This window comes from Coregonus clupeaformis, chromosome 19 (genome assembly GCF_020615455.1).
Source record: "Coregonus clupeaformis isolate EN_2021a chromosome 19, ASM2061545v1, whole genome shotgun sequence".
Classification (NCBI taxonomy): Eukaryota; Metazoa; Chordata; class Actinopteri; order Salmoniformes; family Salmonidae; genus Coregonus; species Coregonus clupeaformis.
This window is the reverse complement of record NC_059210.1, coordinates 50,819,738-50,846,071: the sequence shown is the minus strand read 5'-3', so window position 1 is coordinate 50,846,071 and position 26,334 is coordinate 50,819,738. Positions and strand designations below refer to the sequence as shown.

Genomic DNA, 26,334 nt, shown 5'->3' with positions numbered 1-26,334 from the left:
TTAACTGAGTGTACAAAACATTAGGAACACACTGAGTGTACAAAACATTAGGAACACCTGCTCTTTCCATTACAGACTGACCAGGTGAAGGCTATGATCCCTTATTGATGTCACTTGTTAAATCCACTTCAATCAGTGTAGATGAATGGAAGGAGACAGGTTAAATAAGGATTTTTAAGCCTTGAGACAATTCAGACATGGATTGTGTATGTGTGCCATTCAGAACGTGAAAGGGCAAGACAAAAGTTTTAAGTGCCTTTGAACGGAATAAAGGTTGTAGGTGCCAGGCACACCGGTTTGTGTGTTTCAAGAACTGCATGCTGCTGGGTTTTTCCACATACAACAGTTTCCTGTGTGTATCAAGAACGGGTGATGGACCAAAGGACATCCAGCCAATTTGACACAACAGTGGGAAGCAATGGAGTCAACATGTGCCAGCATCCCTGTGGAACGGTTGACACCTTGTAGAGTCCATGCCCCGATGAATTGAGGCTGTTCTGAGGGCAAAATGGGGTGCCACAATATTAGACTCAGTGTTGATACCATCTAAGGCTGCAAAATTTCCAGAGGGCACACACTGTTGACCTCAATTTGGTAAAGTTATGAGATGATAATCCAGTCCTACTTTTAGAAGTTCAATGCACATCTTATTTCACGTCACAACATAATAATAACATATTATGTTGCAAACCTAATACACTTCTCAAAATAATATGTTCAACATGAGATTAGAAGAAGAAAGGCTCATGCAAAGAAGAGTATTCATGAAAATATTGATTTGGGGTCTTTGGCAAAAGAGGTGTCACTATGCCCAATTAACATAGCAACAGGAGTTTGCTCCTATTATGTGCCTGCTGAGTCTGACGCACACAAACACTGTTTGTTTACAAGGCCTTGGTAACTTCAGATTTCTTGATACATGGCGTGACTTTTTGAACCTGTGGTGTATTATATATTATGCCTTCTGCAAGGATTTGTCAGAAATATTATTCACATTAGTCATGTCACAAACTAAAAAAACTTTAATTTGATGCAAAATATGATGTGTAGGCGTATAACTGTATATAGGCTATACTACTATAAAAAGGTGTATGGTTTATTTAAACTGAAAACATGACCTTATCTGTGCACTGTTCTCCTGGGTATAGAAGTGCGTCACAAACAAATATCCATAATCAAGCTCATCTCCGAGCTTCAGGGTGAGGGGATCATCATTGGATGATCCTCCTTTTATCATTCAGAACCCATCTCCTCATAAAGAGATTAATTCAAAAAGAAGCCAGTGAGAACTTGTTTTAAACTCAAAAGGGGCTGTTTCCCACACACAGATTAAGCCTAGTAATGGACTAAGAAGCACTTTTAATGGAGAATATCCATTGAACAAGCATTTTAGTCTAGGACTAGGCTTAATCTGTGTCTGGCAAACCAGCCCCAAATTCTGAAGTTCCAAATTCCATACAAAATGTAGCACAACTTACTGTCCATGGTAGGCTATTTACTGAAGAAGCTCTGAAAATATAACTAACTTTCTAAATCATCAGATTACGTTTTGTTAATTCTAATAAAAATTATCAGATATTATAATCAAATATTAAACTGCCCATGTCTGTACTCTGTGCACTAGTAAAGACCACAACAGCAAAAATAATTCTGAAGGGCACTTGCTGAGACAAATTTGGACAGCGTAATGTGCTTCTTACGTAGGTTCATTTCTCTTACGTATATAAGGAGATCAATGCTCAAGGCGGAGCAATTCAATATCAATGAGAATACAAACACTGAAGAGCAAACAAAAGGAGGCAAAACTGCAGGGATTGGTCAATTGAGTTGAAATAGGAAACAACTTGGTGCGCTTGGGTTCGTAAAGCACTTCAGGACCATGGAGAGCTCTAAGCTTTGGACGAGAGCGGTAGTTTGCACAGCGCTGCTGTCCATCCTATGTGGTGCTGAAACGAGCGACTCAGAAATGGAAGTGGATTTGGAAACGAGAAACATTCACGACTTCTATCCAAGAAATCCGAATCTAACGAACGAAAAACGTCTTGTAAGTCTAGCTATATTGTCTGTAAACTGTATGCATGAATACTTAAGTCCGCGAGCAGCTTTTGGAATTTAGATTCCACTACCTCGAGAAATAGAGTAGGCTAAATTATGCTAAATACAAAATAAAAAGCACATTGTTCGAGAGACCATGAATGGTGTTTTAGATTTTTGGGTCAAAATATGAATATAAGCTCAAGGAATTGTAGTAATGCTACACAATGACAAGACATAACGGTCAGAGCTTGAAGTGATGTAATATTTTAATTGTGTATTTCCTACTGTTTCCACAGCTTGGAGCTCTACACGAAGTTCTCAAAAAACTGCAGACCAAAAGAATTAATCCATGGGAAAAGAAATTTGGACAAGTTCCCACGGTAAGATTTTACCCTCTTTGTTCAGAGAATGTATTAATTTTGTATATGACGAATAATTACTAAATGCAGAATGACAAGATTGTTTTTATTTTATTATGGTCAAGTGTCCTTAATGTAAGTAGACTTATGCTATTGGAAGTTCCTAACATGTCATTGGATTATTTCATAAATGCGGGGTGTTTCGAAACGATTTACAGGATGATATTGTAACCTACACTATCCTCATTGTTTTAATTTAACAATGTGACATTAACCTTTTTCAGTGCGACGTGGGGGAGCATTGCGCGGTGAGGAAAGGCGCTCGAATCGGCAAAATGTGCGACTGTCCACGGGGAGCTTTCTGCAACTTCTTTCTGTTGAAGTGCTTGTGAATGTAGGTTGTGTGGATTCAACCCACTTTCATCGTGTTATTTAAGCGAGGGATAATAATGTAACATATGTCATTATTTTTATGAATATTTTTCAAATACAGGCTGACTATAATTGTCAATGTTATAGTGGGACCACAAATTAGATAATGGTACATGCTATCGTTTCCTGGAGTTTGAAGAAACGTGTCACCTAAGTGTTACTGAACTCTCCATATTGTCCATTAAAGTGTGTCACAACGTATTTCGTAATCAGTATTTTTGGTCTCTGAATTCTCCGTTTCTAGTTCTCACAATCCTGGACATTTCTCATGAAAACGCTAAATATATTTGTTAAATAGAAGGTAATTTATTAATAAATGCATCATGAAGGCTCTTGTAAAAAGGTAAGTTAGGATTAGTAAATGTGTGTATATGCTGTTCTCATGATACAAAGATCCTATTGAGCATTTCAATAACTGTACCTCAAAACCACTGGAACTTGAATTTCATGACACGTTTCCTTTCATGGTATAACAAAAACGTACGTTAGGAGGTAGGGAATTAGGGGAAGTAAGATGTATTAAAGCTAAGTCTTCAGCCTGGGTGCATGCTGGAGAACTAATTTTGTGAAAATTACTCGGGTACACAAACCTGGTTGGATCGAAAACTGTACTTCAACTACCTACTTTAATTAGTCATATTTTTCCATAAACTATATTACTAATTTAACTTGTTCCAAACAGTTCTTAATCTTCACATAAGTAGGAAAACAAAATGTAAAGATGTCATTTGAGGGAACTGACAGTTTCAAATTTGACTGAATTGGTCAAATGGAATGTTCGTTCAAATAGACTCAATCAAAACTCAAGATCTCTAAAAAGTTAAGTAATGTAAATCGCATACCGCAGAAGTGAGTGTGTAATACTAGTACAGTGCATTCGGAAAGTATTCAGACCTCGACATTTTTCACATTTTGTTACGTTAGCCTTATTCTAAAATTGATTAAATATATCTCTCATCAATCTACACACAATACCTCAATGACAAAGCGAAAACAGGTTTTTAGAAATTGGCAAATGTAATAAAAATAAAACGGAAATACCTCATTTACATAAGTATTCAGACCCTTTGCTATGAGACTTGAAATTGAGCTTAGGTGCATCCTGTTTCCATTTATCATCCTTGAGATGTTTCTACAACTTGATTGGAGTCCAAATGTGGTAAATTCAATTGATTGGACATGATTTGGAAAGGCACACCCTTGTCTATATAAGGTCCCACAGTTGACAGTGCATGTCAGAGCAAAAACCAAGCCATGAGGAATTGTCCGTAGAGCTCTGAGACAGGATTGTGTCGAGGCACAGATCGGGGAAGTGTACCAAAACATTTCTGCAGCATTGAAGGTCCCCAAGAACACAGTGGCCTCCATCATTCTTAAATGGAAGAAGTTTGGAACCACAAAGACTCTTCCTAGAGCTGGCAGCCCGGCCAAACTGAGCAATCGGGGGAGAAGGGCCTTGGTCAGGGAGGTGACCAAGAACCCGATGGTCACTGACCTTGCTCCAGATTTCCTGTGGAGATGAGAGAACCATCTCTGCAGCACTCTACCAATCAGGCCTTTATGGTAGAGTGGCCAGACGGAAGCCACTCCTCAGTAAAAGGCACTTGACAGCCCGCTTGGAGTTTGCCAAAAGGCACCTAAAGGACTCAGACCATGAGAAACATGACTCTCTCGTCTGATGAAACCAAGATTGAATTCTTTGGCCTGAATGCCAAGCGTCACGTCTGGAGGAAACCTGGCACCATCCCTACGGTGAAGCATGTTGGTGGCAGCATCATGCTGTGGAGATGTTTTTCAGTGGCAGGCACTGGGAGACTAGTCAGGATCGAGGGAAAGATGAACAGAGCAAAGTACAGTGAGATCCTTGATGAAAACCTGCTCCAGAGTGCTCAGGACCTCAGACTGGGACGAAGGTTCACCTTCCAACAGTACAACTACCCTAAACACATAGCCAAGACAACGGAGGAGTGACTTCGAGACAAGTCTCTGAATGTCCTTGAGTGGCCCAGCCAGAGCCCGGACTTGAACCTGATCGAACATCTCTGGAGAGACCTGAAAATAGCTGTGCAGCGACATTCCCCATCCAACCTGACAGAGCTTGAGAGGATCTGCAGAGAATGCGAGAAACTCCCCAAAAACAGGTGTGCCAAGCTTGTAGCGTCATACCAAAGAGGACTCGAGACTGTAATCACTGCCAAAGGTACTTTAAAGTACTGAGTAAACGGTCTGAATAATTATGGAAATGTAATATTTCTGGGTTTTATTTGTGATAAATTTGCAAAGATTTCTAAAACCTGGTTTTTGCTTTGTCATTATGGGGTATTGTGCGTAGATTGAAGAGGGAAAAAACTATTTAATCCACTTTAGAATAAGGCTGTAATGTAACAAAATGTGGGAAAAGTTGAGGGGTCTGAATACTTTCCAAATGCACTGTACGTATAAGGAACCAAACTTTATTGCAAAGCCTGAAATTACAGTTAAATTGAGTCAAGGACATGAATGATGACCAAGTGCTTATCCAATAAAAATGTCCATCAACCTAGCATACCCAGGGGCCTCCCGAGTGGCACAGTGGTCTAAGGCACTGCATCGCAGTGTTAGCTGTGCCACTAGAGATCCTGGTTCGAGTCCAGGCTCTGTCTCAGCCGGCCGCGACCGTGAGACCCATGGGGCAGCGCACAAATGGCCCAGCGTCGTCCAGGTTAGGAGGTTTGGCAGTCAGGGATGTTATTGTCCCATCACGCACTAGCGACTCCTGTGGCAGGCCGGGCGCAGTGCACACTGACACGGTCGCCAGGTGTACAGCGTTTCCTCCAACACATTGGTGCAGCTGGCTTCCGGGTTAAGCGGGCATTGTGTCAAGAAGCAGTGCGGCTCGGTTGGGTTGTGTTTCGGAGGACGCACGGCTCTCAACCATCGTGTCCATACGGGAGTTGCAGCGATGGGACAAGACTAACTACCAATTGGATACCACGAAATTGGGGAGAAAAAGGGGTACGAAAAATAAGAATACAAAAATAGAGAACATAATTAAAAAGACAAAAATAAAAAAATGGCATACACAATTAAGAATCACTCATGCATATCTAAACAGCAAGACAACTAGGAGACTCATTGCTTTTTTTGTACCTTTTTTATTTATTAAAGAGATATATTACAAATGCCTAGACTCCTCTTGGTGTCTTGAAGTTCATTCCGACAGTTGGCTGGGTGACCTGCAGGTTGGACAGACTGCCGAAGTCCTGGAGGAAAGGGGAAAATTAAATTAAATTCCACCATCAAGTAACCACCAGAATACACCACAGGTTCATGATGACGATGTAAATCACAGAAGCCTGGTCTCATAGCCGTGAGTACAGTTTCACCCTGAAGTTAAGATTGTGGAGGATGTGGAATATGTTTGAAAGATACAGGGTTTGACAGGAAGCGATATTCCAACAAACACGGGAAAATCTTTCAATGTCACTGTTCCTGTACTATCAATGACTATGGCAACAGTCATGTCATAGTCACTTTCGATACAGGGTTTAAGCCAAGCTGTTATCTTAAGGCTAAACATACACATATACAGCTGGGGGAAAAAGTCAGTAAAATTATCAGTTTCTCTGGTTTTACTATTTATAGGTATGTGTTTGGGTAAAAATATTTTTTGTTTGTTTTATTCTATAAACTACTGACAACATTTCTCCCAAATTCCAAATAAAAATAGTCATTTAGAGCATTTATTTGCAGAAAATGACAACTGGTCAAAATAACAAAAAAGATGCAGTGTTGTCAGACCTCGAATAATGCAAAGAAAATAAGTTAATGTTCACTTTTAAACAACACAATAAGTAATGTTTTAACTTAGGAAGAGTTCATGAATCAATATAGCTGATTTTCAAATCACAGCTTTCATGCGTCTTGGCATGCTCTCCACCAGTCTTTCACATTGATGTTGGGTGACTTCATGCCACTCCTGGCGCAAAAATTCAAGCAGCTCAGCTTTGTTTGATGGCTTGTGACCATCCATCTTCCTCTTGATCACATGGGGTTCAGGTCTGGAGATTGGGCTGGCCATGACAGGGTCTTGATCTGGTGGTCCTCCATCCACACCTTGATTGACCTGGCTGTGTGGCATGGCGCATTGTCCTGCTGGAAAAACCAATCCTCAGAGTTGGGGAATAATGTCAGAGCAAAAGGAAGCAAGTTTCCTTCCAGGACAACCTTGTACATGGCTTGATTCATGCGTCCTTCACAAAGACAAATCTGCCCGATTCCAGCCTTGCTGAAGCACCCCCAGATCATCACCGATCCTCCACCAAATTTCACAGTGGGTGCGAGACACTGTGGCTTGTAGGCCTCTCCAGGTCTCCGTCTAACCATTAGACGACCAGGTGTTGGGCAAAGCTGAAAATTGGACTCATCAGAGAAGATGACCTTACTCCAGTCCTCTACGGTCCAATCCTTATAGTCTTTTGCAAACCTCAGCCTGGCTCTTCTTTGCTTCTCATTGATGAAGGGCTTTTTTCTAGCTTTGCACAACTTCAGCCCTGCCCCTAGGAGCCTGTTTCGAACAGTCCTCGCCGTGCACTTCACCCCAGCTGCCGTTTGCCATTCTTTTTTTAGGTCACTTGATGTCACCCTACGGTTGTTGAGTGACATTCGAATGGGTTGGCGGTCATCCCTGTCAGTAGAGTCGTTTTCACCCTCTGCCGGTCTGTAGCTTTGTTGTCTCCAATGTCTGCTGCTTGACCTAGTTCTTATGAACCGCCGTCTTCGAAATTGTAAGGATAGTAGCAACCTGACGCTCACTGTATCCCTCTGCCACTGTATCCCTCTGCCAGTAAAGCCAGCATTGAACCCTTCTTTTCCTCACTCAAAACTTTCCTTTTCAACTCTTTTGGCATGGCCAATAGTTATTTTTTGATTAATATTACTTTTGAGGTACTATTAGCACTGTTTTTGCCATCCAGCTGGTACTATTGCAAGAGGATAGTGATGACCACAGCAGTGGTTTTTATACTTTTCCTCGTTAAATAAGATTTGGTTCATGTGATCACCTAATCAGAACCTAATTCAGTAGAATGAAGTGTGCCTATGTTGAAATTCAACAGACACTGGAATGGCTGTCATACATGTAGAGATGCTGATTTAAGAAATGTGCAGTGGTCTCTTAATTTTTTTCCACAGCTGTATACACACACACAACCATTCTAAAGTTTGGGGTCACTTAGAAATGTCCTTGTTTTTGAAAGAAAGTAAAACATTTTGGTCCATTAAAATAACATCAAATTGATCAGAAATACAGTGTAGACATTGTTAATGTTGTAAATGGCTATTTTAGCTGGAACGGCTGGTTTTTAATGGACTATATACATATGCGCAGAGGCCCATTATCAGCAACCATCAGTCCTGTGTTCCAATGGCACGTTGTGTTTGCTAATCCAAGTTTATCATTTTAAAAAGGCTAATTGAGCATTAGAAAACCCTTTTGCAATTATGTTAGCACAGCTGAAAACTGTTGTGCTGATTTAAAGAAGCAATAAAACTGGCCTTCTTGAGAATAGTTGAGTATCTGGAGCATCAGCAATTGTGGGTTCAATTACAGGATCAAAATTGCCAGAAACAAATAACTTTCTTCTGAAACTAGTCAGTCTATTCTTGTTCTGAGAAATTAAGGATATTCCATGCGAGAAATTGCCAAGAAACTGAAGATCTCGTACAACGCTGTGTACTACTCCCTTCACAGAACAGCGCAAACTGGCTCCAACCAAAATAGAAAGAGGAGTGGGAGGCCACGGTGCACAACTGAGCAAGACGACAAATACATTAGTGTCTAGTTTGAGAAACAGACGCGTCACAGGTCCTCAACTGGCAGCTTCATTAAATAGTACCCGCAAAACACCATTCTCAACGTCAACAGTGAAGAGGCGACACCGGGATGCTGACCTTGATGTTATTTTAATGGACAAAAAAATTGCTTTTCTTTCGAGAGCAAGGACATTTCAAAGCGACCCCAAACTTTTGAACGTGTGTGTGTGTGTGTATGTATATACACACACACACACACACACACACACACACAGTATCTCACAAAAGTGAGTACACCCCTCACATTTATGTAAATATTTGAGTATATCTTTTCATGTGACAACACTGAAGAAATGACACTTTGCTACAATGTAAAGTAGTGAGTGTACAGCTTGTATAACAGTGTAAATTTGCTGTCCCCTCAAAATAACACAACACACAGCCATTAATGTCTAAACCGCTGGCAACAAGAGTGAGTACACCCCTAAGTGAAAATGTCCAAATTGGGCCCAATTAGCCATTTTCCCTCCCTGGTGTCATGTGACTCGTTAGTGTTACAAGGTCTCAGGTTTGAATGGGGAGCAGGTGTGTTAAATTTGGTGTCATCGCTCTCACACTCCCTCATACTGGTCACTAGAAGTTCAACATTGCACCTCATGGCACAGAACTCTGAGGATCTGAAAAAAAGAATTGTTGCTCTACATAAAGATGGCCTGGGCTATAAGAAGATTGCCAAGACCCTGAAACTGAGCTGCAGCACGGTGGCCAAGACCATACAGCGGTTTAACAGGACAGGTTCAACTCAGAACAGGCTTCGTCATGGTCGACCAAAGAAGTTGAGTGCACGTGCTCAGCGTCATATCCAGAGGTTGTCTTTGGGAAATAGACGTATGAGTCCTGGCAGCATTGCTGCAGTGGTTGAAGGGGTGGGGGGGTCAGCCTGTCAGTGCTCAGACCATACGCCGCACACTGCATCAAATTGGTCATGGCTGTCGTCCCAGAAGGAAGCCTCTTCTAAAGATGATGCACAAGAAAGCCCGCAAACAGTTTGCTGAAGACAAGCAGACTAAGGACATGGATTACTGGAACCATGTCCTGTGGTCTGATGAGACCAAGATAAACTTATTTGGTTCAGATGGTGTCAAGCATGTGTGGCGGCAACCAGGTGAGGAGTACAAAGACAAGTGTGTCTTGCCTACAGTCAAGCATGGTGGTGGGAGTGTCATGGTCTGGGGCTGCATGAGTGCCTCCGGCACTGGGGAGCTACAGTTCATTGAGGGAACCATGAATGCCAATGTACTGTGACATACTGAAGCAGAGCATGATCCCCTCCCTTCCGAGATTGGGCCGCAGGGCAGTATTCCAACATGATAACGACCCCAAACACACCTCCAAGACGACCACTGCCTTGCTAAAGAAGCTGAGGGTAAAGGTGATGGACTGGCCAAGCATGTCTCCAGACCTAAACCCTATTGAGCATCTGTGGGGCATCCTCAAACGGAAGGTGGAGGAGTGCAAGGTCTCTAACATCCACCAGCTCCGTGATGTCGTCATGGAGGAGTGGAAGAGGACTCCAGTGGCAACCTGTGAAGCTCTGGTAAACTCCATGCCCAAGAGGGTTAAGGCAGTGCTGGAAAGTGATGGTGGCCACACAAAATAGACACTTTGGGCCATATTTTTGGACATTTTCACTTAGGGGTGTACTCACTTTTGTTGCCAGCGGTTTAGACAATGGCTGTGTGTTGTGTTATTTTGATGGCTGTGTGTTGTGTTATTTTGAGGGGACAGCAAATTTACACTGTTATACAAGCTGTACACTCATTACTTACCTTGTCTTTCAAAAATAATTCGTAAAAATCCAAATAACTTCACAGATCTTCATTGTAAAGGGTTTAAACACCGTTTCCCATGCTTGTTCAATGAACCATAAACAATTAATGAACATGCACCTGTGGAACGGTCGTTAAAATACGGTAGGCAATTAAGGTCACAGTTATGAAAACTTAGGACACTAGAGGCCTTTCTACTGACAAGAGGCAAGCAGATGTGGCCAGGGCAATAAATTGCAATGTCCGTACTGTGAGACGCCTAAGACAGCGCTACAGGGAGACAGGACGGACAGCTGATCGTCCTCGCAGTGGCAGACCACGTGTAACAACACCGGCACAGGATCGGTACATCCAAACATCACACCTGCGGGACAGGTACAGGATGGCAACAACAACTGCCCGAGTTACACCAGGAACGCACAATCCCTCCATCAGTGCTCAGACTGTCCGCAATAGGCCTCACCAGACATCACCGGCAACAACGTCGCCTATGGGCACAAACCCACCGTCGCTGGACCAGACAGGACTGACAAAAAGTGCTCTTCAATCCCATTGAGCACGTCTGGGACCGGTTGGATCGGAGGGTGAGAGCTAGGGCCATTCCCCCCAGAAATGTCAGGGAACTTGCAGATGCCTTGGTGGAAGAGTGGGGTAACATCTCACAGCAAGAACTGGCAAATCTGGTGCAGTCCATGAGCAGGAGATGCACTGCAGTACTTAATGCAGCTGGGGGCCACACCAGATACTGAATGTTACTTTAGATTTTGACCCCCCCTATGTTCAGGGACACATCATTCCATTTCTGTTAGTCACATGTCTGTGGAACTTGTTCAGTTTATGTATCAGTTGTTGAATCTTATGTTCATTCAAATATTTACACATGTTAAGTTTGCTGAAAATAAACGCAGTTGAGAGTGAGAGGACGTTTATTTTTTTGATGAGTTTATATACATATATACATACATTTATATATACACACACAAACGTTTGTGGATACCATTTCAAAATAGTTGATTTGGCTATTTCAGCCACACCCATTGCTGACTGGTGTATAAAATCGAGTACACTGCCATGCAATCTCCATAGACAAACATTTGCAGTAGAATGGCCTTACTGAAGAGCTGTGACTTTCAACGTGGCACCATCATAGGATGCCACCTCTCCAGCAAGTCAGTTTGTCAAATGTCTGCCCTGCTAGAGCTGCCCCAGTCAACTAAGTGCTGTTATTGTGAAGTGGAAACGTCTAGGAGCAACAATGGCTCAGCCGCTAAGTGGTTGGCCACACAAGCTCACAGAACAGGCCTGCCGAGAGCCGAAGCACGTCCATTTTTTTTGGGTCTGTCCTCGGTTGCAACACTCACAACATAGTTCCAAACTGCCTCTGGAAGCAACGTCAGCACAAGAACTGTTCGTCGGGAGCTTCATGAAATGGGTTTCCATGGCCGAGCAGCCGCACACAAGTATAAGATCACCATGCGTAATGCCAAGTGTCGGCTAGAGTGGTGTAAAGCTTGCCGCCATTGGACTCTGGAAACGCCTTCTCTGGAGTGATGAATCACGCTTCACCCTCTGGTAGACGCTCTTATCCAGAGCGACTTACAGTTAGTGAATACATATTTTTTTATACTGGCCCCCCGTGGGAATCGAACCCACAACCCTGGCGTTGCAAACGCCATGCTCTATCAACTGAGCTACATCCCGGCCGGCCATTCCCTCCCCTACCCTGGACGACGCTGGGCCAATTGTGCGCCGCCCATGAGTCTCCCGGTCGCGGCCGGCTGCGACAGAGCCTGGATTCGAACCAGGATCTCTAGTGACACAGTTAGCACTGCGATGCAGTGCCTTAGACCACTGCGCCACTCAGGAGTCTGCATGTAAATGGTAGTCCGACAGACAAATCTGGGTTTGGTAGATGCCAGGAGAACGCTAACTGCCCGAATGCATAGTGCCAACTGTAAGGTTTGGTGGGGGAGGAATGGTCTAGTGCTGTTTTTCATGGTTTGTGCTAGGCCCCTTAGTTCCAGTGAAGATAAATCTTAAAGCTACAGCAAACAATGACATTCTAGACGATTCTGTGCTTCCAACTTTGTGGCAACAGTTTGGGGAAGGCCCCTTCCTGTTTCAGCATGACAATGCCTCCGTGCACAAAGCGAGTTCCATACACAAAATGGTTTGTCGACATTGGTGTGGATGAACTTGACTGCACAGATCTCAACCAACTCCATATTAATGCCCATGATTTTGGATTGAGATGTTCGACGAGCAGGTGTCCACATACTTTGGATCAGGTAGTGTATATTCTTCATTAAGACACCAAATTGTAGCTGCCTGTGAGAGACTTACCAGTAGCTTGAGCATCTCCTTGGTGTCGGGGTCCACCTCTATGATCTCCTGGTCGAGAGCAGAAACCTGGAAACAGAGAAAAGTGAAGTTACTGTGCTAATGCATCATGTCAACACTGTCCAAACACATTAGTAATAGTGTGCATAGTAAACAGACAACACTGACAGTTAAATACAACTCAACAGAGCGTACAGCATTTACTGGCTGCCTGGGGCAAGGTTTAAGCTGTTAACACATTGTTTGAAAGATACAGGGTTTGACAGGAACCAGTATTCCAACAAACACGGGAAAAGCTTTCAAGACCACTATTCCTGTACTATCAATGACTATGGCAACAGTCATGCCATAGTCACTTTCGATACAGGGCAAATCAAAGAATGAGAATTTGACTGACAAAAAGGTATTTCACATCCCATCTCAACCATACACTGAAGATAACCAATGGCAGCAAAGAAAGGAGATAATTGATGACCAAAAGCAGTTTATGAATGCATCTTTACGTGCCTAGGCAAAGTAGAAACATGCATAGCTATAATCATAACTGTTCGAGAGGTAGGGACACAGCAATACAACTCCCTACTGGACAGCAAATCAAACATGCATACATCAGCAAGGCATGCCTATAGAGTCCATTCATTTGAGAAGGACACCACCCAGCTATACATCACAAGCATCAAGAAAGAATTTGGTTAGTCCATTGCCATCAAGAAACATATGCCACTGATTAACCAAACCAACTTATAGCTCAGTTAATGCATATATTTTATGTGATGCCTGTGGGAATTGAACCCATGACCTTTGCGTTGCCAGCAAGTATAGATGCACTGTGCTCTGATGCTCAGAAGTGTGGGTGGGTTGGTGACACTTACCTCTGGGACGTAGTTGTCCCTCCTCTCCCTCTCCTCCTCTTGCAGCTTGATGGAGATGCCTCTGACCGGACCCCTCTGGATACGCTTCATCAGATGGGTCACATACCTAAGAGCACAATCCATTCACATACATCACAATTGTCACAGCAATTAGATCACACCATGGATTCAAGCTAAAATATTTATGCTAGATCACTGAAAACTAATCTAACATGAGAATGAGGTTTCACTCAAGTTTAGGGTGTTGGGGACGAGGAAGATGTTTGACAGGAAAAGGTATTCCAACAAACACAGGAAACGCTTTCAAAGTCACAATTCCTGTACCATCAATGACTACGGCAACAGCTGTGCCAGTCACTTTTGATACAGGGTTTTAGGTGGCAAACTATCAATAATCAGCTAGGTCAGGGATATGATAGAATGAATAACTCCCTCCAAGGACGCAGAGACAAAAATGGTATCTACAAGTTCATCTGACTCTTGGAAGTAGAACTACCCTTTTTGCTCATTCAATCCATAGGAAACACCTGCCAAAAAACACTGCCTAAACATGAGTCTATCAGCACAACAAACTGAAAGGAGAAGAGCACTAAAACAATTTGATGTCATGTTTAGCAACGCAGGACAATGTCGGTGTCTCCAGATGACAGAATGGGGTATACATCGTGTCCATAGGGACAGTGCTGCCGCCCATAGCATCCATAGAGATCCCCGCAAAATGGGGACACCCCTAAACAATCCATCTAATTACAGAACCACCTTCAACATCTTCATATATTCAGTTGTCCCATTATCCCAATTGTCACAGATTGAACGACTGCTCGTTTTTAACTGCCCTTTTCTTCCTCATGCTAGGCACCAGCAGCAACAGCAGCCATTATGGAATGGTGCATCGCGTTGGACAACAAAAGAGCTGTGGCTTCTGCTGTGGCTTCTGCTACCTAGCATGAGGACGACAGTTTTCCAGAAAAACTAGCTGTCATTCCATCTTCTCTGTATAACAGTTGGGACAATTCAGAGTACAACGCATTTCTCATCCCTGGATTGAGGTACGTTTTCCGAGCCATATCTTGTGCCGGCTCCGTGGTGACTTAATTTAAGCCAACGGCCTGTCCGACCCTGTAGTGTAGCTGTAAGCAAGCGTAGTGTCTGATCTGCTGGCTACACCTGAAACAGGAGTAAAGACAACGGTGCCTTCCAAATTGAGAATGAAGAAAATATAGCCACGGTTGGTTGAACGTTGCTGTACTACGTCGTCTATGGACCATCTGCTGCTCGAACTCAGACACAAGCTTTAGATATGTCGCTGAGGTTAGAGTCCGCTTTACTATTAGAGACAATAAGGATTAAGAAACCAGACTCACCCAGCGATCTTGTTGCGCAGCTTCTTGCTGGGGATGATGGCAATCTCCTCGCACACCCTCTTGTTGGTGTGGAAGTCATTTCCCAGCCGGGTGTAGTACTTCTCAATGATGACCCGGGCGGCCTTTTTCACCGTCTTAGTCCTGACTCGTCCCTGTGGAACAAAGGCGTTGTGCAAATGACTAGGTTATCCTCGTCTCCTGAATGATCAGAATGGGCCTACATTTTCTGAATTTAAAATGTCTGAGAGAACCAGGGTTCGAGAGGGACGAAGGACCCATCGAACACGGGAAAGTCTCTCAATTCACTTTTCCTGTACTATCAATGACCTGGCCACTTCAATCAATGCCATAGCCACTTTCGATACAGGGTTCAATGTAAATGACATTTCAAAAGCTGTTGACATTTTAGGAGGTATCAGCATGCCCACGGCTGGCATGCCCATGCAACCTACATTTGGATCTACTGACTTACAAGGTCGTACCTACTACTAACGAGCTAGGAACTTTGAGCAGACTGGCTACCTAGCCATCTACCTACATGGCTAGTAAATAGATCTCACGACTAACTACACCGGTGAGTAAGCCAGTAACAATGGGTTCCCTACATTGGGAAAACAGACCACCTGTGGTTAACTAGCTAGTATGATTTCGCAATCAGCTAGTTAACTATGCTAATCAGTATCCCGAACAAAATTGATTTCCTACATACATCTGAAAACAAGGTGCAACACCACTAACCACACTGCGGATAATGAGTGTCCAATATTAAAGGCACGGCCAGTTCTCTACTGATTGTAATCAAATCAAGACATGGCCCCCTGTAGCTCAGTTGGTAGAGCATGGCGCTTGCAACGCCAGGGTTGTGGGTTCGTTTCCCACGGGGGGGCAGTATGAAAATGTATGCACTCACTAACTGTAAGTCGCTCTGGATAAGAGCGTCTGCTAAATGACTAAAATGTAAAATGAAAACGTGGTTGTTCATGTGCAGCCAAATGCTAGCATACTGCTTCTTCCGTTAGCATCTCGGAGAACACTCCTCATATTGTTCATAAAATCAGCCAGGAAGGGCATCCTAACGCAATATGTCATTGCGATTGAGTAATACATCCAACATTTCACTATTCTAGACATAAATACCATTATGGCTGGTAAAAAAGAGAGGATTACGATAGATTTAGAGGGGTTGTAAATGTTCAAGTACCCACCATGTTGAATCGGGCTGGTAGAAGAGGACTATACAAGCGTTTCAGCGGAAGTATAATAAGAGGGCACGCGGATGTGGGAAATCAAGGGTCAAAGGGTGCCGCCCCCTTGTGGTAGAGGATTGGTAAAAAAAAAAAAAAAGATCTAATCAAACTTGCAGTTCATTACAGATATAGTACTGTACATTTGGTTTCCCCTGTTGAGTGAAAATATTGCACATACGTGCGGCAGTTTGCCTAGCGGTTCAGAGCTAGGGCCAGTAACCGAAAGGTCGCTGGTTCTATCCCCCAGCTAACTAGGTGAAGAATCTGTCGATGTGCCCTTCAGCCTGCCACTTAACCCTAATTGGTCCAGGGTCGCTGTCAATAATGAATGATCCCTGGCCATAACCCCACTCTCAGGGGGAGTGGCATATGCAAAACACGTCCAATAAACACATGTAGCCTACGTGTGAAATAAGACAACTGTAAGCACCTAATTACTATCTATACTGAATAAAAACATAAATGCAACATTTCAAGTGTTGGTCCCATTTTTCATGAGCTGAAATAAAATATCCCAGAAATGTTCCATATGCACAATCAATCAATCAGTCAAATGTATTTATATAGCCCTTTTTACATCAGCAGATGTCACAAAGTGCTAAACTGAAACCCAGCCTAAAACCCCAAACAGCAAGCAATGCAGATGTAGAAGCACGGTGGCTCGGAAAAACTCCATAGAAAGGCAGAAACCTAGAGAGGAACCAGGCTCTGAGGGGTGCTCTCACCACTGGTGTCCCCCAGGGCTCAGTTCTAGGCCCTCTCCTATTCTCGCTATACACCAAGTAACTTGGCAATGTCATATCCTCACATGGCCTCTCCTATCATTGCTACGCAGACGACACACAACTAATCTTCTCCTTTCCCCTTCTGATAACCAGGTGGCGAATCGCATCTCTGCATGTCTGGCAGACATATCAGTGTGGATGACGGATCACCACCTCAAGCTGAACCTTGGCAAGACGGAGCTGCTCTTCCTCCCGGGGAAGGACTGCCCGTTCCATGATCTCGCCATCACGGTTGACAACTCCGTTGTGTCCTCCTCCCAGAGTGCGAAGAGCCTTGGCGTGACCCTGGACAACACCCTGTCGTTCTCCGCTAACATCAAGGCGGTGACCCGATCCTGTAGGTTCATGCTCTACAACATTCGGAGAGTACGACCCTGCCTTACACAGGAAGCGGCACAGGTCCTAATCCAGGCACTTGTCATCTCCCGTCTGGATTACTGCAACTCGCTGTTGGCTGGGCTCCCTGCCTGTGCCATTAAACCCCTACAACTTATCCAGAACGCTGCAGCCCGTCTGGTGTTCAACCTTCCCAAGTTCTCTCACGTCACCCCACTCCTCCGCACACTCCACTGGCTTCCAGTTGAAGCTTGCATCTGCTACAAGACCATGGTGCTTGCCTACGGAGCTGTGAGGGGAACGGCACCTCCGTACCTTCAGGCTCTGATCAGTCCCTACACCCAAACGAGGGCATTGCGTTCATCCACCTCTGGCCTGCTGGCCCCCCTACCTCTGCGGAAGCACAGTTCCCGCTCAGCCCAGTCAAAACTGTTCGCTGCTCTGGCACCCCAATGGTGGAACAAGCTCCCTCACGACGCCAGGACAGCGGAGTCACTCACCACCTTCCGGAGACACTTGAAACCCCACCTCTTTAAGGAATACCTGGGATAGGATAAAGTCATCCTTCTACCCCCCCCTCCCCAATTTTTTCTTTTTAATAAATAATAATAACATTGTAAAGTGGTTATCCCACTGGCTATAAGGTGAATGCACCAATTTGTAAGTCGCTCTGGATAAGAGCGTCTGCTAAATGACGTAAATGTAAATGTAAATGGGTGGCCAGTCCCCTTCTGGCTGTGCCGGTTGGAGATTATAACAGTACATGGCCATTAAGGCCAGATTTTTCTCCAAGATGTTCAAACGTTCATAGATGACCAGCAGGGTCAAATAATAATCACAGTGGTTGTAGAGGTTGCAACAGGTCAGTACATCAGGAGTAAATGTCACTTGGCTTTTCATAGCCGGGCATTTAGAGGTTGAAATAGCAGGTGCGGTAGAGAGAGAGAGCCCTCCTACATTTATTATGTTCAATGTAGGAGGGCCAAGCACAGGAAGTAGCTCTTTCAGTAGTTTACTTGGAATAGGGTCCAGTATGCAGCTTGAAGGTTTAGAGGACGTAACTATTTTCATCAATGTGTCAAGAGATATAGGATTTAAAAACTTGAGTGTCTTCATTGATCCTTGGTCCTGGCAGTTTTGTGCAGACTCAGGACAGCTGAGCTTTGGAGAAATACACAGCTTCAAAGAGGAGTCCGTCATTTTCTTTTTAATGATCATGATATTTTCGTCGAAGAATTCATCACTGCTGAAGTAAAAAGGCACAAAAAGCTAATTTCTCTCAAATGTTGTGCACAAATTTGTTTATATCCCTGTTAGTGAGCATTTCTCATTTTCCAAGATAATCCATCCACCTGACAGGTGTGGCATATCAAGAAGCTGATTAAACAGCATGATCATTACACAGGTGCACCTTGTGCTGGGGACAATAAAAGGCCACTCTAAAATGTGCAGTTTTGACACACAACAATGCAACAGATGTCTCAAGTTTTGAGGGAGTGTGCAATTGGCAAGATGACTGCAGGAATGTCCAACAGAGCTGTTGCCAGAGAATTTAATGTTCATTTCTCTACCATAAGCCGCCTCCAATGTCATTTTAGAGAATCTGGCAGCAGTACATCCAAATGGCCACACAACCGCAGACCACGTGTAGCCACGCCAGCCCAGGACCTCCACATTCACCTGATCATCTGAGGATGTGGAGGGGGGGGTGATCAGGAGTATTTCTGTCTGTAATAAAGCCCTTTTGTGGGGAAAAACTCATTCTGATTGGCTGGGCCTGGCTCCCCAGTGGGTGGACCTGGCTCTCAAGTGGGTGGGCCTGCCCAGTCTTGTGAAATCCATAGATTACGGCCTAAATAATTTATTTCAATTGGCTGATTTCCTTCTATGAACTGTAACTCAGTAAAATCTTTGAAATTGTTTCATGTTACATTGACAGTCTGAGTAATAACATGATAATCCAATTCATCATTATATATTAGTGAAATACCCGGGATATGCAGTATTCCAATGTTCATATTCTCAGTCAATTTTTTACACCTCCAGTTCATTAACATGTTTTGGGGAATATGCTTAAAAAGGGTTGCACATTTTACACAATGCAAATCAAATCAAAGTTTATTGGTGGCATAGTTACACAGTTTAGCAGATGTTATAGAACCCAACAGTGGAGGTGTCATAATACCCATAAAACCTAGTGGTCAATCAGGGAAATACTTCCAATCTTTTTTACACCATTCATTTTTCCCATAAGGGATTTTAGAAACACTTCAAATAAGGGCTGTGTTTTGTATAGGCTTACCCTGGCGTGACGTTTTGATAACAATGTAAATATCTCTCGGACAAGGTGCCTTTTATTCATATATTCGGCTCTATTTATTCTCATATTCGAAAAAGCTCATTAGCATCAAAATAGACATGCACGACTACAAATACCTGCTAGCTCCTGCACATAATCTCTAGCTGAAACCTTTGCTAAACAGGTATTGTCAATTTAAAATTTGCACAAGACAGTTCACAGAATTGTAGATTTAAATAAATGTTGCCAATTTATTCATTCCTACATTTAGCTAATATTAGATAGTTAATCCAGAGATTCTTACATTTGCCTTGATTTGGCAGTCTCGACCAGATCACCATAGTATTTGTAGTTCTTTATGATAGCCACATTAGCAGCTAATTAGCATTTAATTTTTTTGCGGGTAAATACAGGCAAATATATTGATAAAAGTCACCTTGTCCTGCCTCCCGAGTGGCGCAGCGGTATAAGGCACTGCATCGCAGTGTTGCGGCGTCACTGGGGTTTGATCCCAGGCTGTGTCATTACCGGCTGTGACTGGGAGTCCCATAGGCGGCGCACAATTGGCCCAGCGCCTTCCGGGTTAGGGAAGGGTTTAGCCGGGGGGGCTTTACTTGGCTCATCGCGCTCTAGCGACTCCTTGTGGCGGGTCGGGCACCTGCAGGCTGACTTCGGTCATCAGTTGAACGGTGTTTCCTCCGGATTAAGCGGGCGGATGTTAAGAAGCGCGGTTTGGCGGGTCATGTTTCGGAGGACGCATGACTTGACCTTCGCCTCTCCCGAGCCCGTTGGGGAGTTGCAGCGATGAGACAAGATCGTAATCACGAAATTGGGGCGTAAAGGGGGGTAAAAAATACAATTAAAATAAATCAAGTAATTGTAATATTTCTTTTTTTTTTATTCACCTTGTCCTAAAGAGATTTACATGGTTATCAAACGTCACTCCAGGGTAAGCCTACGCGAAACCAGCCCTTAGTTTAAGTGTTTCTAAAATTCCCAATGGGAAAAATGAATGGTGGAAAAACGATTGGAACCTTTTCCCTGTATTATGACTGATACTGTGGTACTCTATAGCGGGTGTAGCGAAATGCTTATGTTACGGGCTCCTCATAATGCTGTATAATGTCAATTAAGTACACAAATAATGATAATACAAATTAAAGTCAAGAAATCAAGAAACATGGGAACAAATCTAATAACCCAAATAGCACTAACAGTAATCCAAATGCAATCTATACCAATGTACACCAGATTAATTTACACAAGAATGGTATGTACAGCAATATATATATTAGTGAGCTATGCCAAGAATCCAGTACATAAATAAATGTGGGGTGTATAAACTGTAACTAAAATGAAGTATTAGAATGAGCTATGTCGAATACAGTATTTAAATACATAGTGTGAAACGGGAAGTGTCCAGTGGTTTAATGTCTCTATAACATGTGACAGCAGCATTGTCTGTGTGTGAGTGTGTGTGTGCGTGTTTGTGAGTATGAGGTGTGTGATAGCTTGTGTGTGTGTTTTGTGTGAGTGAGTGTGCATCATCTGGTAGACGGCTAGTGATGGCTGTTCAACAGTCTGATGTCCTGGTAATAGAAGCTGTTTTTTCGTCTCTCGGTCTTGGCTCTGATGCACCTGTACGGTCTCCGTCTGTCAGAAGGTAGCGGAGTGAACAGTCCGTGGCTCGGGTGACTGAGGTCCTTAATAGTCTTCTTGGCCTTCCTTTGAAACAGAGTGCTGTAAAATGTCCTGGAGGGCAGGCAACGTGCCATCGGTGATGCATTGGACGGAACGCACCACCCTCTTGAGCAGTGGCGATTTTAGCATGTAAATCTTGGGGGCGCAAACTCAACAACAAACAAATGTGGATGCATGCTAGCAAAGCCACTACACTACACAACACTAAACAATACATTAATTGCACTATAACGGTGACAAACGGTGCCCACAAACTGTCAGGGCCTACATAAAGCTGTCCCAACAGCAGAGCTTTCCTTTCAGCGCCATGGAGTGAATCCTTACCACCGCTACACCTGGCTATCAGCGGAGCCTTGTCTGGCAGCAAATTAGTTCATTCAGCCTCTTTTACTGCCTTTTTAAAAACCATAGCTGATATGGCTGACTTGCTTAAACAAATGTGGTTACTACTGACTCCTTGTGGATTTGTGGAAATCGATAAGAACCGCATTCTCCTTCAATAGTAACGAAAGCCAAAATGAGTTTTGACTTTTAAACCATACACGAACATTCTTGAATTTATGTTCAGTAAATTCATAATGTTTGTTCTTATATCATTAACACTTAGCTCTAAGTATAAGCAAGTGCAAGCAAACGAGCTGTGACAAGTTAGGCCTATTCGTTCAGCACTTTCAAAATGGACACCGACAGAAATTCAGACAGACCTTAGTTCAGATAAATTCAGCAAGATGTTGAGGCCTTAACTTTACTCTTCTTTAAGTCACCACACACAGAGAGAGAGAGAGAGAGACTCAGTTAGCCTACCATTTGAAGTATTTTATTAGGCCTATGTGGTCTAAAAAGGAAGGAAAATACAATCATGAGGATCCACTTTTATATACAATATACCGACGCACAGACAGCGCCTTGCACAAAACAAAACAACCCTTGCAATATCAACTGGAATTACATGGGTCTATTACTGAACTTTTTGTTAAATTCAGATATTTGAACAGGAAGAGACTGTCACTGGCAAACATGGTTATAGACCGAACAACATTATATGGTATCTCCTCGTGAAGAAATGTACATGAGCTAATTATAATACACAAAGTAAGCAAAACAATGAAATCATTCCAACATTGTCTAAAATGATGAATAAGATACTAATGAGAGAGACCTATATAAGCAATAGTCCTATAACAATTGATATGTACAAAGGGAACGATGAGCGGATAAGAGGCCATTCGTAATTTCGATTAAAACATTAATGAGCGAGCTAAGATGGACGTAGTCATTATAACGTTAACTATTTGTTCAGCACTTTTGAAATGTACAGCGACAGAATTCAGAACATGGGCCATTCTTACAGTATTCTCCCTGTATACCAAGTCAGAACCGTAGGATAAATAAAGGGTGCATATAAGCAGACAATGAAAGTTCTTACAATATTCTATGACATTTCTCTAAAACAGGCTGTAGGCTACATGTGCCCCACCAAGTCAGAACAGTAGGCTAAGTTCTGAGGGGGAAAGGGACCAAATTATTAGGGTGAGGCACATGGGCTACTAACAGCTTACTACACAACACACACTTAGTATTACTTTCTTAGCTACAGAAATATATATATATATATATATATATATATATATATATATATATATATATATATATATATATATATATATATATATCTCCTAGCGTATTACATCATTTATGCAGCAGCATGCAAGACAATTTTGGACTCACCGTTGTTGTGCTGTGCTCACTTGAACAGGAAGGTGGCATGGCGGTCCTTCTTGTGGGCAAAGTTTGTCAACAAAGTATGTCATTCTATGGGATTTATGGTGCTTTCAAGACAAACAAGGTCGAATCATGACGTTGGTGATCTTCAGGTCGGAGCTCTAGAAAGTGGTCAGAGTTCCCGACTTGGAATTCTGAGTTGGATGACCGTTCAAAACGTATTTTCCCAGTCGGAGCTGCATAACCGCCGTACCAGGCGGTTATGCAGCCCGACAGGTGCATCTGTAGTAGTTTGTGAGGGTCTTGAGAGCCATGCAGAATTTCTTCAGCCGCCTGAGGTTGCAGAGGCACTGTTGCGCCTTCACCACAGTGTCGGTGTGGTGAGACCATTTCAGGTCCTTAGTGATGTGCAGGCCTAGGAACTTGAAGCTTTTGACCCTATCCACTGCGGCCCCGTCGATGAGGATGGCGCTCCCTCAGTCTCCTGTAGTCCATGATAAGCTTCTTTGTTTTGTTGACGTTGAGGGAGAGGTTATTTTCCTGGCACCACTCCGCAAGGGCTCTAACCTCCTGCCTGTAGGCCGTCTCGTCGTTGTTTGTAATCAGGCCTACCACTGTCGTGTCGTCAGCAAACTTGATGATTGCGTTGGAGTCATGTGTGGCCACGCAGTCATGGGTGAACAGGGAGTATAGGAGGGGGCTGAGCACACACCCCTGGGGGGCACCTTTGTGGAGAATCAGCGTGGCGGAGGCGTTGTTGCCTAACCTCACCACCTGGGGGCGGCCCGTCAGGAAATTTGTATTTATTAAGAATCCCCATTAGCTGCTGCCAAGGCAAAATATGAAATTTCTTAACACATTGTGTGCTCATCAAATGAAACTACAAAGTTTATTTAAGCATCCGAATAGACATCAAAACTTTATAAATTGAATCAGACACAATATTGTGTATTTCTAGGACATGAAGAAGTCAGCTGGCAAGGACAGAAAGAAACAAAGGGCCAAGAGTAAAGGTTAAGAGAGATTTTTATTTTACATAAAAAAGGGTGCAAACTTGATTTTCCCTTTAAGTTTGGAGGGAATAAAAAGTCAGATTTCTGAAAGGTCCCATGACACATTTCACTTGAGGCCTCTGGGGGTAGGGGAGGGGGAGTATGCATTTTAAGACAGAAAGAGCCTAGACCTTGTTTCTTTCTGTAACTTAAAAAAAAGGAATTCAATAACCTGAAAAATAAATAAAGGGGTTCTTCATGATTGGAGCCCTTAACCAGGTTAAAGGATTCAAATACATTTTGAAGTAACATTCATATTTCAACACAATAATATTCATAATACAATTTCAAGACTTGACTCTTATATTCATAGCTTTGAAACTATTACCAGAACAGCTTTGAAGAGGGAGAAAATAAAAATGGTTTGAGAAAATAGACTCCCATTTGAACATAAAAACAAATCATCAACTTTACATAATTTACAACTGAAAATAATCAGTACAATATTGCAGTCTTGTCTCTAACCACTGGAGGTCTACAGTATATAAGCAACTCTGACCGTAATGTCGGAAAAAGTATTTACCTCACTTGAGCAGTCTTTGCAGCTTGTGGCCTACACATTTCTGTGGACAAATGCAAGCAACCGTCGATAAATGGTCTCTCCAACACTGAGGAAGTGGAGATTGTCTGGAATGACAGTGAAAATGAAAAAGAAACCAGCAACGATGAAAATGGACATTAAGGCCCTGATGGACCTGTTTCATTCAAGCAAGATAGTATTCTTTAAATATACAAAGCATATCAGTACAATAACATTGTGCTTAAAGCTAATGAGAAACCTCAGGTTGAATTAATCTACCCCTAGATGCAGAAGGCATGACGAGGACACAACTGGTCAAAGCCATCTGACTCAGTGTCGTCTTCTAGTTGCTGATGGAGAGGGTACAAAGCCCCCCCTGTAGCATCTAGATCATTTAGAGGTGACTGTACATGTGTACATGTTGCACAAACTGTGGCAAATCATTTCAAGTATGTATTAAAGTAAGTGGTTCCATTAATAAAAAGGAAGAACAATGACAAGAAAACAAGGATGCCAAAACAATAACTTTGGTTGTTGGAATCAAGCAAGACAAGCAGGTCAAGAATACTTGATGAAAGAAACGATCATCTGTAATCATAAACAATATTACTATAGTAGAAGCCTCATGAATTCTTAGTCACCTAAATGCTCTAAAGCAAAATAACACATATTTTAATGGAATGTCAGAAATATGTAACCATAACAATTCTGAGATGGTATGGTTGTTACACAAGCACGGCCTGGGAAGATTGCAGGTAAGCAATAACACGGCAAAAAACAAAAACAAACAATATTTCTGAATAGTTTCTCCAAAAGCACTTGCAATGATCCAGCTAACCCACCAAATGCCAGTGTCTAAAATGGCACCACCTTAAGAGCAGAGAATAGGCCTCATGTCTACAACACGATAACATTTCAGCACCCTTGGCACCAGAGGAAGGTTAGAGGTCAAAAAGCTGGCACTGGGGAGCAAAGACTGAGGTGAGAGAACAAAAAGTGTGTGTGTGTGTGTGTGTGTGTGTGTTAGAGACAGTAATGGCTTTTCTTTGAGGTATACATATTCATAGTCAGCGCATCCTGATACAGTGAGTGACATCTCAAACAAACCCTGCCATCGGAGGGGGTTGTGTTGACATATCATGGAGCAATAGGTATGTACAGCGTCAAAATGACCCACAGTGGGATCAGAAGGCTGCATGGGCAAATATAGAAATATATACTGCCATCAGGGGGCGTGTGGGACTCCAGTGAATAAGCCAGTGAAAGTCCCCTGGTCTTCACTAGTTACCCTAGCCACAAAGTCATAAACACCCCTACTTCTACAATTTATCTTCTTAAAATGTAATTTTTAACGTAACCACACTGCTAATCTTATGCCTAACACTAACCTTAAATGAAGACCAAAAGCACTTTTTATTTTCATGCATTTTTACAATATGGCTGTGGTAACTAGTGTAAAATACGTCCTCTGAAGAAACCCTGGGGTCAGCACCTCCATGCTGTACCAGTGTCATAGAAAGTCAAAAGGCCCGGGATGAATACTGTCCTTTCTCTCTTCCATCAAGTAATAACTGCTTAGACAGGTGAAAGCCATAAGGGAAAAGCCATTTCTTTCAACTGTCACGTTAGATCAGTAATTACTTAAA

The 26,334-nt window shown here is 42.9% G+C and overlaps 2 protein-coding genes and 3 non-coding genes across 5 annotated transcripts; 1 reads left to right on the top strand and 4 right to left on the bottom strand.

The window, feature by feature from the left end:
- Positions 1–1,750: 1,750 nt before the first annotated feature.
- Positions 1,751–3,029, top strand: cart2 (cocaine- and amphetamine-regulated transcript 2). The gene is made up of 3 exons (XM_041836665.2): positions 1,751–2,044; positions 2,334–2,417; positions 2,681–3,029. Exons 1-3 carry the CDS (start codon positions 1,880–1,882, stop codon positions 2,786–2,788), a joined length of 357 nt encoding a protein of 118 aa, XP_041692599.1. The 5' UTR covers positions 1,751–1,879; the 3' UTR covers positions 2,789–3,029.
- A 2,913-nt stretch (positions 3,030–5,942) lies between these two features.
- LOC121532222 (40S ribosomal protein S17) lies at positions 5,943–16,320 on the bottom strand. Its single transcript, XM_041838034.2, has 5 exons — positions 16,232–16,320; positions 15,027–15,178; positions 13,663–13,768; positions 12,794–12,859; positions 5,943–6,070 (listed from the first exon to the last, which is right to left on the bottom strand). Exons 1-5 carry the CDS (start codon positions 16,232–16,234, stop codon positions 5,993–5,995), a joined length of 405 nt encoding a protein of 134 aa, XP_041693968.1. The 5' UTR covers positions 16,235–16,320; the 3' UTR covers positions 5,943–5,992.
- LOC121532375 lies at positions 6,226–6,354 on the bottom strand. Its single transcript, XR_005994280.1, has one exon. It is a non-coding gene; the product is annotated as a small nucleolar RNA SNORA71 (small nucleolar RNA).
- Positions 13,031–13,159, bottom strand: LOC121532374. Its single transcript, XR_005994279.1, has one exon. It is a non-coding gene; the product is annotated as a small nucleolar RNA SNORA71 (small nucleolar RNA).
- LOC121532376 lies at positions 15,265–15,395 on the bottom strand. Its single transcript, XR_005994281.1, has one exon. It is a non-coding gene; the product is annotated as a small nucleolar RNA SNORA71 (small nucleolar RNA).
- Positions 16,321–26,334: the final 10,014 nt, after the last annotated feature.

Bases quoted from the DNA above. Each gene is read 5' to 3' on its own strand.
- cart2 (XM_041836665.2), top strand. From the start codon at position 1,880: ATGGAGAGCTCTAAGCTTTGGACGAGAGCGGTAGTTTGCACAGCGCTG. The intron at 2,045-2,333 runs GTAAGTCTAGCT...CTGTTTCCACAG, and splicing joins TAACGAACGAAAAACGTCTT to CTTGGAGCTCTACACGAAGT. The intron at 2,418-2,680 runs GTAAGATTTTAC...AACCTTTTTCAG, and splicing joins AATTTGGACAAGTTCCCACG to TGCGACGTGGGGGAGCATTG.
- LOC121532222 (XM_041838034.2), bottom strand. The intron at 13,769-15,026 runs GTGAGTCTGGTT...TTGTGCTCTTAG, and splicing joins CTGCGCAACAAGATCGCTGG to GTATGTGACCCATCTGATGA. The intron at 12,860-13,662 runs GTAAGTGTCACC...CTCTGTTTCCAG, and splicing joins GGGACAACTACGTCCCAGAG to GTTTCTGCTCTCGACCAGGA.